Source organism: Schistocerca cancellata, chromosome 2 (assembly GCF_023864275.1).
Source record: "Schistocerca cancellata isolate TAMUIC-IGC-003103 chromosome 2, iqSchCanc2.1, whole genome shotgun sequence".
NCBI lineage: Eukaryota > Metazoa > Arthropoda > Insecta > Orthoptera > Acrididae > Schistocerca > Schistocerca cancellata.
In genome coordinates this window covers 650,800,734-650,816,234 of record NC_064627.1, presented here as the reverse complement: position 1 = coordinate 650,816,234, position 15,501 = coordinate 650,800,734, and the positions used below count along the sequence as shown (strand labels likewise).

At 40.3% G+C, this 15,501-nt stretch overlaps 1 protein-coding gene across 2 annotated transcripts in view; it reads left to right on the top strand.

Annotated features, from left to right (window-relative positions):
- LOC126147618 (cardioacceleratory peptide receptor-like) overlaps positions 1–15,501 on the top strand; it is a 341,146-nt gene that overhangs the window by 161,384 nt on the left and 164,261 nt on the right. For both annotated transcript variants that reach the window (XM_049915706.1, XM_049915708.1), the window contains exon 2: positions 4,751–4,854. In XM_049915706.1, the coding sequence (XP_049771663.1) occupies positions 4,751–4,854 (104 nt within the window). The remainder of the gene's footprint in view (positions 1–4,750; positions 4,855–15,501) is intronic.

Below are 15,501 nucleotides of genomic sequence, written 5' to 3'. Positions count from 1 at the left end.
TGACGTCCAAAAGGGCCAATGATGGAAGTATTTCTGTGACGGCTAGGTTTGTAAGCTGTTCATGTGACTCCAGGTCAATGTGTACCGTGCACGGCAAAATGACGCTATCCAAAACTGGCGCCGCAGCAACTGTGGTGCACCACAGGGCTGAACGACGGAGATGTGTGCGGGCGAATAGATGTGCAGCTGTTGAACAACTGACCACTCAAGTGAACCAAGAGACTACCGACAATGTCTCATCAGCGGCCATTCAACGAACGTCGCTGCGTACGGTCCTCCACAGCAGGTTTTTTGGACAACATGGTTGTGGAGATGAAGCACCGATTAGTATGATTAATCAATTATTCAAAAACAGTCTTATCCGCATTTATCATTATTATACGGCCAACCGGTTTCTACCCGACGTAGGAGTCATCTTCTGGGCGATTACACTGTGAAATTATAAGTATCCGTCAGAAAGATTCCATTATACAACAGCTAAAATTACGTAAATTTAAAATATGTTACCCATTGGTCGACTGCTGGTGGTGTCACTCCTGTCTACATAACGGCAGGAAACTGCGAGACTAGCCCTTCGTATGGGCTTAAATAGCGTACTGAGATCACGTGAATAGACGGCAACACCCCCAGCGACGATCAACGGCATTTAATACAGTTTGTTACATGTAATTACTTGTCACCTTGGTTTAACATAAATTTAAGTGAGAGTAAATAACAGAGAACGGAACCATTTCATTTAAAAAGAGTTACAATTATAGTGTTAAATATAAAATAATAACAAATGTTCCGTAGTCAACTCGTAAAATTCTTAAAAGTATATTACATTATGTGCCGTAATATAAAGTAAAACAATTTGTGACACACAAAAACACACTGCATGCAGTTCTGTTTTTTTCCTTAGGACGATGGCATCTACCAGCTGAACAGTGCATTGTGACACAGCTCATAATATTCGTACGTGTTTCGAAGAGTACCAGGATCAGTTTATTGAACTCCCATGGCCATCAAATTCCCCGGATTTGAACCAAATCAAGAATCTGTGGAACCACCTCTATCACGCTGTTGACATCACGGATCCTCAAGCGAGAAACCTAGCGGAGCTGACCACGGCACCGGAATCGGCGTGACTCCTCATTCCTGCCGGTACCTTCCAGAAAATCAATGACTCTCATTCAGCAAAAGATGGTTACTCAAGTTTCTGACAGACGGTCACATTAATGTGAATCGAACATGTATATCTGTGGCATCAGGTTCGTGTTGTATGATGATGAGAGAAGAGAGAGGCCGAAAGCCGGAGTCGATGCGTGGTCTACTCTTCTCGAATAGTGCACCAACGCAGCCACCCAACACAGCGTCCCCTACTGACGGATAGATGACCACCAACAGTTTCACACACCCTCACTGCATGAGATACGGCCAGGGATTTGGTGCGAATTCAATGATAACGAATTTTCTCAACATTCCACCACTTGTTGCCAAAATACTGAAGTAGAAAGTAATTGACACAACTAAAATTCGAACCGACCACCATTGTTTCGAGTCCTACTTTACCGAACTCAATTACGGAAACTGGTTCGTAATGAGTGTCTCATCATATAATAAAACGAATATAAAGTATTTGATCTGACCGACAGAGAAACAGAATATCAGAGATTACGTTATGAATCTCTTACCGGAAAATGAAAGGATCCTCGTGAAAGTGGAATGACACTTTCTTGTATTAAAGAAGTTGCCCTTAGTGCGCCAAGAATAGTGGATTGGAAGATATCACGTTCCAAGAAATCCTGACGAAGGGTCGCCACTCTATGTCTCTCAATAATTTGATTCCTGCGGAGAAAGAGTTTCTAAGGGAAGTGGGAGTACCGCTAGAGGGCTGTGCGGAACTGAAATTCCAGTTCTGGTGTTCTATCGACGTAGTGCTGCCGTTAAGATCTCCATTTAGCATCACAGGAAAGTAATTGTGTCATATTGCTAATCAACTTTTACTACACTCCTAAAAATAATGTCTAATGAAATACGTTTCGCAAGCTAATCTGCACTGCTGCTACGACAAATTTGTCTTTCACTGTTAACATCTCTCGTATCATTCCTCAAGTGTTCTCAGCAACACGTGAGAGGTTGAAAGTTGTGTTTTCAGTAAATGAAACTGCTACAAAATGATTCAGTTATTTCTCATTACTGAGTGAGGTCAGCGTTAATTTTTTAACAAGATATTGAAAAACTTCGAGATTTGACAGAGGGTAGTCGTACCACAAAATTTTACCATTGGGCCCTATATCGGGAACCTTGATAGAAACCACACAACAGAACATCGAAAGAAAGTACATTCTAGCCATATTAATGCTTCTAGTAACTCACATATAAATAACACACCGGTATAATTTTCAAATAATCGATTACCATTCCATTACGGATGGAACACGCTAATGGTTAACTTTGTTCATCACGTTTCTGTAGTTGACTGAGTTGAAAAGTAATTACCTAACACATTTATTTCACTTAATCTTAGGTTATTTGTCTTATTTGTGCGGTAAATTCGTAAATTTGAAATTTCACAGTCGAAACAAGCGAACATGCTGCAGATGGAAATTCTTGATATGAAATGCACTTTGTAACGATTAGAATATTGTGAAGGGAAATATATTGATATACTTCAGCATTTAATCAGTAACAAGGAAAATCGAAATTTAAATCAGTTTGACTCTACCTCATTCTGCATTTCATGTCGTTTTCAGAATTAAAAAACCTACTATGAATGCGAAGCGTCGATGAAAGTAGGATACAACAAACTGTTTTGCTTCAATGTGGATCCACAAATTCTGTACCGTTTGCTGAAGACAACGACCAAGGACGAGAAGAACGTGAGTGTACAGTACCAAAAATAACACGGTATTGTAATCTGAAACTTGTATGTACCAATCTCAGATACCGTCAATGAGCGATTTACTAGCTTCGCTGCCCGAGAAGACTTTTCAACGAACCGGAAAAAAATTTAGAAAGTATTTGATTCAATGTAACGAGATGTAGAAGCTGTGAACGCAGCTTTGTTGTCCTGCAATTTTACGGTGCGGGCATCTTAACAAGGTAGTTTGAAGAAGGTAGGCGTGTTTTTGACTATTATTGCGTAAGGAACCTGTAGATGTCGGACCGGTAGCATATCATTTACGGCATTATAAACCTCAACAGTCAGCTCCGGTAGCCATTACCGAATACTCTGTTCAACCACTCCGCTTTGTGCTGTGCGTAACTTACCTTTTCTTATTTTGAACTGAGTGTCAGTTCTGCTTTCGCAAAATACGGATTTAGGGTGAAAGCTCCCAGCTCTGCGAGAGTGAGAGGGCGGTTTTTTCTTTACACCCCTCCCCCCTTCGCACTGTGAGCCAGAACCCTGGAAACCTGGTCGAAATTGTAAAATATGCCCAAATGCAGCCAAAATGAGTATGATGGGGTTTCTCACCCTTCGGATAACTATTTTTATTATCAAAAGTGACAACTTGAAAGTGGCGGATCCAGTATGTTGAAAACAATCTGAAAAAAGTTAATGAAGTGAATAAAAAATGTTTTCGGTGAACTTTTATAATTTTAATGGTAAACATTATTATAAAACTGCCTCTACTACTGTCTTTGTTACAGAAAATATCTGTTAGTAACGAAAATAGAATTTTTATAAACCGTCTTAATCAACTTTTTGTGCTTCTTGTTCATGATCTCATTTCCTTCTTCATGTTCTTCCTCATTGGCATTTGTACACCGTTCGTCATAGTCAGCGTCTGATTCCTAGTAATCCTTAGCAGCAGCTACCAATAGGGCAACAGTTTTAGACAACAAAGTTTTCGCTTTCCTCTGAGATGGTTTCACCAAGGAAGAAATACGTAATAGTAAAATACAATTTAACAAATTTAAATGTATGAAGGGAATATGAAATGTATGGATATGAAATTATATAATTATTTTCTTAAGACTAAATTTTATGTTTTTAATATCTTTAACATATATTTTTATATTTAGTAATAATGATTTTATTTTGTAATAGCTTACTAGAAATGTTGTAGAAATAACAATTGTATGATTATAGGTGTATACGTATTTCCGTAAAATTTTCAATTCTATTTCCTCATTGATAATAACGCCATTCTGTAACTCTCGTTTAAAAATGGCTTAAAGCCGGAATTTCTGCTAGTAGCTGGACTTCTAGGTTGATTCGCGAAGATAATGGTAGCTGTTTAAGGACGGTATGAAATCCAAGGCGGAAAGACGTGGAAATTAGAGAAGAGATATCTTCTTTCCGTTTGCATTTTACAGTTTCTTTCCTTGCATTCCAGAAAGAAGTTGATTAACCAAAACCAGCTGTTAATGAATGGCTAAATAATGAAATAACTGTTCGTAATTAAGTACATGCCCTCTTGAATAGCTTCAGTTTATAAAAATTTCTGTCTGATTTCGCTGAACAAAAATATTTCATCCGAACGAAATTCAACCTTCGGAAGAAATAGCTGGCTAAGAGTGGACTTCAATAGCCCCAACATTACTCTAGCCAAGCTTTGAAATGAAGCTAACTCCCGATTTTACTTTTTCGTTTACGGCCATTTTTTCCGTATCGTACTCAATGTGTGCCGCAGAGTCCCAAATTTTCGTTTAGGCTCGCGGCCGTACTGCGACACTGCAGTGCACGCAGCATGCAGTTAGTTGTGTAGTTTTGTGTTGGTGCGTGGCGCCCCCTGCTGACGCGTGTGCCGTGTCTGGTGTGCAGATCTGTCGGTGGGGCTGATCAGCGTGCTGACCGACATCGTGTGGCGCATGACCGTCGCCTGGAATGCCGGCAACGCGGCCTGCAAGCTCATCCGCTTCCTGCAGGTACGTAGCGTGACCAGCCAAACGTCTCAGCTCGCTTCTAGCATGTTCTTTGCTCGCTTGCTGACTGATCGCATGGACTTTTGTAAACGGGACAAAGACTCTCCTAGTTAGGAAAAAACTCACGTAAAATGTATTTTCCAACCAGCGTTCCTGCGATCGGGTTGCTTGCATAGCAGACGTCTGTCGTTTTAAAATCAGGAGAGGAAGAGAGACAGAAGGGACAAATGGAGTTGCCAACCGTCTCTGTTTACATTTTATGCACCCTGCAACGAATGGTATATCTGACGATAAACTAGAAAGCACTTAATAGCTGTCATTTTCTTAAGGGGATGGGGGCATCAGCCTTCTGATTACGAGGGGCTTTCGATAAGTAATGCAAAACAGCTTTTTCTGAAAGCAGATTGGTTTTATTCAGGCTTCCAGAACAGCATAATATTCCCCACTCTTTTGGCTACAAAACCCTGGTTTTTCAACGTAATCTCCGTTCAATCCGGCGGCTTTACGCCACTTACTAGATGGGCCCGTTTGCCCACATGGTACCATTCTACTTTTGTAAATGTTGAGCCAACGTCGTCTGCTGCATCATTACCCCATCGTCCACGTACTAATTCCCGAGGAGAGCATCCTTCGAAACAGATGGAAGTCGGAACGTGCGAGAAATGGGCTGTAGGTTGGGTCAGGAAGACTAGTCCAATGAAGTTATGTGAGCTGCTATTGGGTGCGAAAATTTATTAGAACCTTTTAATTGTCATGGAAAAGGAGAAGTTCCTTTGCATTTTTGTGACAAAGAACGCGTTAACCTTGTTTATTGATTTTCCTAAATGTGGGACGATACATATCAGAATTTTCAGTTCCACCATCAAACGGAATAACCACTTCAAAGCCCCAGAGGGCCATGGCCTTGACTTTACCGACTGAGGGTGCGGTTTTGGACTTTTTCTTCGTAGGAGAGGTGGTTTGGCGCCACTAAGTGGATTACTGTTTTGTTTCCGATTCGAGATGAGGAACCTATGTTTCATCACCTTTGACGATGTTCGACAAAACATTCGCGATCAGCCTGATAACGCACAAGCAATTCCGCACACATGGTGGTTCGTTTCTCTTTTTGGTCTTCTTTCTTGCGGGGAGGAACCCAACAAGCAGACATCTTTGTGTACCCCAACTGGTGGACGAGTGTCTCAGTTCTACTAACAGAGACGTCTAGCTGTGCAGGGAAATGTTTGTAATTAGCCGATCATTTGTAATGCGAGTGTCCGCACGTTACAACATTCCAGGAGTCACAGCAGTGCGCGACCGACCGGCAAGCGAGACATTGGGCAGATTTGCGCGAACTTGTTCCGATGATCGCAGACGCCTTGCCCAATGACTCACCGTGCTTTTGTTCACTGCCAGATCTCCGGAGACATTCTGCAAGTGCCTATGATTATCTGCGATGCTCTGGTTTTCCGCCAGATGAAACTCAACAATACCTCTGTGATCGGAAAGTACCAGCGTTACAAACACCATTTTCAAGGCTACGCATAGCTGAACTTCATGAAACTATAGCGGCTGATGCGGGAATATTCCACGACATTCCACAACAAATTCCGTAATTTTGTAACCGAAATTGTCAGAGAAAAGAAAATTGTTACATTACTTGTTGCACTTTCCTTGGACTTTGATGCATCCCGACAAGATGACCTCTACTGTGTCAACTCTTACATCTCAGAGTAGCACACGTAACATCGTTAATTACTTGTATATATTACAATCTCTGGCTCCCCCTGCGTCCAGGTATCCACCTCAGTGTTCTCTATACATACCTCTCCTCGTCAGTTCTGTGAAAGACCTCCTCATTTCTAATAATTCCACTAAGATTTTCAGCATATTTCTGCAACACTACATTTCAAACACTTCGACTCTCTTCTATTCCCGTTTCCCCATAGTCATTGATTAGCTTGGCTACAATATTGTGTTCCAGATGTACATTCTGATATTAACGCCTATGTGTGATACTCGTAGACTTCGAGTGGCTAAGAAGACGCTCTCCGCCCATGTTAGTCTGTTGCTTACATCCCTTTATCTTCGTCCGTCGTAATTTCGCTTACCGAATGACATGCAGGTGGCAAATAAGGTCGTGTAAATGGTTTCCAAACCTTTATTAACCAGCGACCATTTCGACACCTTCGTTGTTAACAAGGAACCACAAAGTACAAGAAGATAAGCTGTTAGTTTAAAAATAAACTATAATCAAAACATTGAAAATATGTGTTAAAGTAAAAAAAAAAAGACTGGCATTAACAGTAAGCACAACATTATTAGCAGACATTACGTTCGACTTGCATCTGTATGATTATTGAGCATGCAATTTCTGCACAAGTTCGGTAATGTAGAGGCTGATAATATCACTCAAAGCTACGTGCATATCTTCACTTACTTTCAGTCTGTTCCTGGACTTGTTCTTTAATTACCAGTACATAGCAAAGCATAAGATAGAGTAAGTCGATTTGTCGAATTTTATTGTATGAAAAGGTTTTTTCACACCAAAATTGCTTAAGAGAATAGATTCGAGTACGCCATTGCAGTTTCTGTCATTTCGGAATACCATGACCTCTTCCTTGCTTCTTCTGAAAGTTCTCCATCGTTGGTGCTGTGGTTGCGAATTAGTTTTTCGTCAACTTGAGCTTCTGTTTTGATACATTCTGTCAAGTAATGATTTAATTCATCTGCTAATATTTGCGTACGAGCAAACATTTATAGAAGAGTCTTGATGTTATTCTGTATGTTCGCCCCAATAGCGCCATAATTTTTATCATGAATTAGTACTTTTAATATTGCGAACACGGAATAAATGTTTTCACCAGTTTTATCTGTCCATAACTGAAGTTTGCAAATAAAGGTACAAACTTTATCTTCGAAGCAGAGTATACTCACAGCGCCTTCGAAACGGTTGTTTCTAGAACCTTTCAAATCAAGTTCAACTTATTCAAGTGAATGATGCGGGCTTTCAAATAGAAGATGAATGTAATGAGGCTGGTGTCCCTCAACTACATACCCTCCGACTCAGAGCTGCAATATAAAAAGTTTTGGCTGGTTTCGTTGTCTGGGGGCTGGGATACGTAGTTACCGCATTACAGGCCAAATACTGCTGAGTCTACAGTATACGATGCGAATACACACATGAATCGATTTGTCGAAGGTTTCTATCACTCGGCAATTGCGAATTATGAAAGTAACACATAAACTTGTAAATGAAAGATTGCAGTTAAATAAAATCTGCAAGTACTATCTAAACGACTTTAAATGATGAGTACGATAGTAGAAGTACTTTCGAGAATGCGGTATATTTCTGCAAAACACTTATTCATGTCGATGGTCCAGCAATTGAACAAAATGTAAGTTGAATAGCACGGAAATAATAGATTCCTACTCCACGTAATTAGTTATGATCAACAACATAGCTAGCGAGATATTCTCTTCTGAGTGCTTACTACGACTTCACTGCAGAAGCCACGAAAATCACACACGAGCACAGGTCGGCACTCCGAAATATTGCTATCCTCCGCGACCACGCGCAAACTGCTCGACTGTCCAAGTCTTTCCGCCGACTCCGCGTCCGTCACGCCGCCGCGTCCAGCACTTCCCGTGTCGTGTGCCGTACTCCCTGTCGCACTGCTCAGAACTACCCCGTGTCCTCCCCGGAAACGATCCTCCTCCCCCATTCCATATAGTCTCACCATTAACGAGCGCTGTGATTGGCTAGAGCGCTCCCTCCATGCCTCCAAGCCAACATACAAAAGACTAGAATTACATTTAAATAACTTGAAATTAAATAAATATTCCTGTTACTGCACCATAAACACACTCTAACACACATTATTAAATTCGTAACAAATTAAATAGACATATATCAAAGGAATAGCATGCAGAAGTAGGCCAGTAGCCTAACGTCTCTGTGCTTTCTAAATCACAGATAATTGACCAATTTCTTCATAAATAGCGTATATCGATTATGAACAAAGACATAGATGAATAAATATATTTATAAGCATGCTGCTACCATTTTTTCGTGTAACTGTGGAGTATTTATGGCCTGACGCGATCTATAGTAATCGGCCACTTTGACCTCCAATAACTCATGTACTATTCAAGTTACATGCCTGTAATTTATACCAATTTAGGTTTACACTAATAGCTTTCTATAGACACGAAATCGGATGAACCGCTTAGATTTTGGGAATTCGTTTCTGGGTGTTACTTGTATAATTTACCATCAGATACTAAACTTTAAACTAATAACGATACTGAAAATCTGTTTACACCATCAGAATCGTCGTGCAAATAATAGTAATGTACATGTTTCTTTTTGAGGTATCATGATTCATCTGGCTACTATTAATTTCTATATATTTCTATATGAACTGTGAAATGTCTGCCATTAAGGTTTCACAAAGTCCGCCATCTTTGGCACTCTTTCACTGACACAGCGTCGCCATGGAATTCGCAGCCACGCGGTCGGTCTGGACCCCTCTTGCTTCGGCCAACGTCCGACACCACCTGGTTGCTGCCGGGCCGCGGCTTTAACGAGCGTCCTATGCGGCCGACCCAACTCCGAACATGCAATATTTCCAGGGCGCCACAACTCGCCCGTTACCTCACACACCTTCACTTATTAACATTCTGGCTTGCCAGAATGTTCAGACGTAGCACCCTTCAGTTCATACAAGTACATATAAAACAAATTTCAAAGAATAGAATTAAATGATTAAACGCAAGGCCAATTGTGTTTACAAGATCTTTGTAGTGGTGTGGGAGCAGCAGGAATTTCTAAATAACTTAAAGTAACACAGATAATGAACCTAACGGCATATTAATTAAATGTCTGCATTTCAGTAATGCATCATCAAGTTCTCGGACAAGAAATAAAATTTTTAAATGCACTTTAGCCTATGTGCGATTTTGTAAGCAGTTCTTGTGCCACTCACTCAGCACTAAGGCTCCTTCTTTCACTAATTTTTTTCGTCGCACTACACGCGCTCACACGGATTTTAGCACGAAGTCTTGAGGAATAACAGCACGTCAAACCACTGATGCTTTTGAACCACTAAACAGCCAAGTAGAACCACTGACGCCGCCGGGAAAAACAAAAGAAAGCGCACAGCTTGTCCGCGATAAATTGACGATTCGCACATGGTTGAATGCAGGAAGCGTTTCATGTCCCTGCATCATGGCAGACGAGGGGAGAGGAGCGGTCAGGGGAAGCCAGCACCGGCTGCTTCCCGCATTTCCGGAAATGTTTCTTTCAACTACTACCTGTTTTCACCACTTCTGGTAGCACTAGTGAAAACGACCTGTTTATTTTTTTTATTTTTTTTTTTCAATTCTTCTTCTGAAGAGGTTAATATATTGCCGTCATCAGCAGTCATTAATATCTTTGTATAATTGTCTTTTAATGTTTGTTTCCTCATTCCCCTTTTGCACCATTCCATTTACATCTGAACTGGATAAAATTCGGGGAAGACTGCAACCTATTCAACTCCTTGCATAATTAAATGCTATTCTTCCTTATCTTGTTCCCTGTTTTTATTGAAAAATTAGTTTCATTTTTAGAAACTTTTTATGGTTATCAGGTATCATGGAGAACATTTTCTCATAACAATTACCACAGCTCTGTCCTGTTTAATCTGTTAGACGGCTTGACGCAGTCGATAAAATAAGTATGTCTCATTATTAAATTCGCTTCTTTTATTTCTCAATAACTACGAAGTGAGTATATTAACCATCATTGTTTATCCAACTCAAACCCACTATGTTGATATTGTTTCAGCTGTTGATATTAACCTTAGATTTAAAATTATGTATATCCTTTATATACAACTATTAAACCCCTTATTTCCCTGTAATTATTGGAGTATTTTCGATCTCTTTCTTAACAACTGAGTAAAGTCCACACAGAATAACGTAGCTGATAGACGAGCAGTCGGCATGGGGTGGAGTGCGTAGGGAGAGTGGAAGTACAAGGGGTTACGGACAGGCATTGTAGGGGAAATGCCGAGCGCTGGAGGAGAAGTGCCATTCTAAACTAAAGCCTACCCTCTTATTTTTGTACACGTTAAGTGGAGCGTCTCCATGTGACCACTTGCATGGTGACCATTCAGAAAAGTCTATCACCTCTGCTTTGGTTAGCATCTGAAAAGAATTCCGCCGAAAATGCAACAAAAGCAGCGATTTATTTTCGCCTTGCTTGTCAATCGTTTGTAACTTTCAGAGAAGTGGCATCAGTGACGAAGTTTGAACAAAGCCTATACATTTCTCCTGTTACCATGTTAAAATTGGCTTCTTTTTGCCGCAACACTGCAGAGTTTACACAGTGTCACTAACATGTTGTGCATACAGAATTGCGAGTGTGTTCTGCAACAGTTGTTTATTAAGTGAGGACCTGCAGTAACGTAAGGTCACAAGTTCAAGAGGAAGCGCATCCTCGGTACAAAAATAAACATGTGATGTCTTCGCCCACATTGTTCTAAAGCCCATAGCAAGTATCCTCAGTGTAGCCTCCAAGATGAAGGGTGCTGCCACTACCCACAGTGGACGAACCCTGTTTCTGGGTTAGCACATTTGCTGTACATACCCATCGTACGATGGCATTCGCCTGCCACCATTTGCGCCAGAGGACATGAGCCCACATTCAATACAACATCCACCACAACCTGAATCTGCGCTAGCGAGTGCCCTACATCAACACCCAAGTCGCACCAAAGCTGCTGTACGTTGCCCAAACCCTGTCTCTACGAATAGTCCTATGACGCCAATTTCAGGCGGCCTCTGAGTATTTCGTATCGGCCGGAATCATCTTTAAAATCTGCTCATTTCACCAGGTATCGATGGCCCTTAAAAATTACAGTGTTGTATCGAAAAACTCCGTAGATAGTGGAATAACATGATAAATAATGAAGTTTTGTATAATAGCCATACAGAAAAATACTTCCCTCTTTGCATGCTATCATTTCCGAAAATCTCATTTCGATATCTCAAACCGTTTATCGTTGGCGCGTAATCGCAAATAAATGTGCTACATCGGATCAATTTTCTCGAGATTGGTGACAGATACAGAATTCTTCCCAGGTCTAACGAAAAATTTGATATTTTAGCTAAATTTCATACACAGCAACATATATCAAACCCAAAATTATAGCGACCTTTATTTTTCATTGCAAAATTTTTTCGAATTTGTCCCGGTGTCTCACTTCATGCAAATATTACAATAACCATGACCACTAACTAAATGATGGGCACATCATCATGAAACTGTCGTATAAAGCTATAATAAATTTTTTACGGAACAGTTTCTGTAAAATCGTTTGAGGAAGACAGTAAGGCGTGCTTCTCCATCCTGTTATCGCCGACCGGTCGGGAGGGGGCAAACATTGTCATTGTCCCCTTCCGAACAAACGAATGAACTCGCTCAATGCTTTGGACGAAAATTGGCCACTGCGTATGGGCTACCGTATCCTGTACGGGCTCTACAAATGATTTGGTGACTAGATTTCCGGCATTCTCAACTTCTCCCAGCGTACATTTAGGAAATGTTAAAATCTTTAATAAAGGACAATTTTGTCATATTTTAATAATTCGCTGTTAATGCTATCTATACCAACTGTCTTTCTATTCCTCGTCGTTTTTAAAGCCTTTTGTAATGCCGATAATGTTATCACCTCTACCCCTTTCCCAGCTTGGCGCATTTCTGCTTGTTCCAATAAGTTTTGGTCGTAGTACAACCTTTTACAATGTTGTACACATTTTTTTTCGCCGATTGTGATAATGTTTAATGTATCTGTCTGTTTCAATGTTTGATTGCTTTATAGGCAACTGCTTGTTCTCCACAAAAGTCATTTTCTAGGTTACTTATATATGTCGAAACTTATTCGGTGTGCTTTCCTACATTCTCGTTTAGCAGTTGCTCTTTTTAGATTATATTCTCCTCCTAATTCTGGTATTTTTCTAGATACGTTAGATAAGCTGCCTTTTCCTTTTTTATTACTTTTCCTAATTGTTCATTCCATATTCTTAATCGCTTTCATTTTATAATCCCCATTAATTATAACAGTAAACATACATTGCCACCGCGATACACTCTTCTATCGCTTCATGATGACTTTTTTTTGTTTACTATTCTATAATCAATTAATGACCTTCTACCTTGAGCTGACCATGTGGACCTGTGGAAATTCATTTTTAAGAAAGTGTTAGTAGTTTTCAGGTTATTAAAAATTGGGAATTGTCTTAATTTTTGTCCCCTCGGGTGTTATTTACGTTAGTTATAACTCGGTTTCATAGTTTTGCGTTAAAATCTCCAAGTTGCATTAGTGGACCTTTTTTGGCTTCATTTTGCGAAATGTGGTTTCTCTTCATTTCGTTTTCTGGCGCATACAGTCCGCTACTGTCAAGTACGCAGTGTCGTACCTTAATCTTATAGTCACTATTCGTTCATTAATAAAAGTATCTTTAACCTATCTATATTCCATATCCTTTTTTCCTGTATCTTTCCATGCTATGGTCGACATAATGCTTATCCGTCCAGCTAGTTCAAAAATGGTTCAGATGGCTCTGAGCGCTATGGGACTTAACTTCTGAGGTCATCAGTCCCTTAGAACTACTTAAACCTAACTAACCTAAGGACATCACACACATCCATGCCCGAGGCAGGATTCGAACCTGCGACCGTAGTGGTCGCGCGATTCCATACTGTAGCGCCTAGAACCGCTCAGCCACGACGGCCCGCTCCAGCTAATTATATACTGAAGTTTGTAAGAGGTTAATTTCTTTTTTTACTAGTAGAGGTTAAGGGCCTCTACCTAAACCACTATTCATGGTGCACAGGGAACTGCAACTTAGGGTGTTCTCTCCCTAAAGAAGCTGCCTCCACCCGGATGACGAACTTTCTCTGTCCTTTATAATCCAATCTTAGTTTCCCCTCGTCTCTTCCCGTGCAGCAAGTTAGCGAGGTAGACTTCCCTGGAACTAGGGTTGCCATTCGTCCAGGTTCCTCCTGATTTGTCCTGGTTCTGAGGACGCCATTATTAGTAAACATAGCCCCCCCCCAATTTTTTTTTAGGTTGCCCGTAAATTTCTAATCACGCCACTTTGATTGCATAAATTCGATTGATAGGAAATAAACAGATTACAATAAATGTTAGCTAAAATTCACTGGATGAGGACTGGCAGGTAGATGGTTTCGTTCGTTTTACAGTAGAAAATTTATAAAAGTAAAAAATAAAAAATAAAAAAAAATTGAAAACATGTTTATATTCTCTACCACAAAAATATTTTCCTTACTATTTCATGGAGAACAAAGAGAAGCCTTCCACAATCGTCGATCGCTTGCGCCCTCGTTCCAACCTTCAGACAGTTGTGTGCGGGCAAGACAATTGTGAAGGTACACGTTTCATTCGGCACGTCGTGCCGCAAACATAATATCTCGACACTGCAGAGAATTAATTAATTTATGTCTTTTACGTTCGTAAAGATTCTTTATACGTGGTTTTCTTCGTATCGTAGCTGTTGATCGGCCCGAGACTCGTGCACGCTGGCATCTGCGGTGAAAGAGAGGAAACATTCCCCCTCTCACGTCACCGCTCCTGTGGTCCTGGATGGCCATCGGCCAAATCAATCGCCGACAGACTGAATGTCTCCGGGAAAATAATCCGGGGTCGCAATTTATGTGATGGCTGGCCTGGCTGGAAAGGACGTATGGATCACTGTGTACTGAGCTCTCCTACCACGACAATTTGAGACCCACATTCATTTATCATTATAAAGTTTTTCTTTTTTTTATCAAGAAGAAACGAATTAATCACGTAACATACCGTTCCCCTTTTACTGTTATCAGTCACGGTTTACTTATATCCACAACGTGTTTCGAAGGTTTGAACCTCTGTCATCAGTGGATTTACATCTGTTAGCACGAGTGTGTGTTGTGTTAAGACTTCAGGGTCACCTGTTCCAATTTATAGTGGAGAAAGAGATACAATATTTCAGAACATGATTTTGGAAAGGTTTCTGACCAAAAACTAAGAAATATAAATGTGAAAGTAAAACAACTAAAATAAAATACCTCCTGTGGTCACTGGCTTTTCTTTGTCGTAATACATCACACATGAACTGTCATATTTTGAAAACAAACATGATGTCTGGAAACAAGTAGATGGAAAGAACATATAGCAAAACAGAAACATTACCTTGAAGTGTAAAGAATATGTAGCAAAACAGCACAGTTATTTCAGAAGAAGTTTTAAAGGACTGTGTAGCCTTTTGGTTGAGGTGATGAGTACATGCGTTGGAATAAATATCTCAAATGCTGTAGAAATCCTTTTCTGTCAATTTTATATAGTTTGGTTTGGTTTATATAGTTTCTTCCTGGACAGTGCCATAGGTTATCCGAAAATCTTCACACAACACACATGTCGTACTAACACACGTAAATCCGCCTTATTGAGGCTTAAAACTTGTAACACGTTATGGGTATAAATAAACAGTGACAGGTAACAGTAAACTTGTTTCATTCCATACCGATAATTGTCAAGGTAAAGCCTAACCAGAAACGATCATATTTCAAGCACCCCATGCATTTATTATTGTGTTGTGGTGCCCCTTTTTATGTTGGGAGGG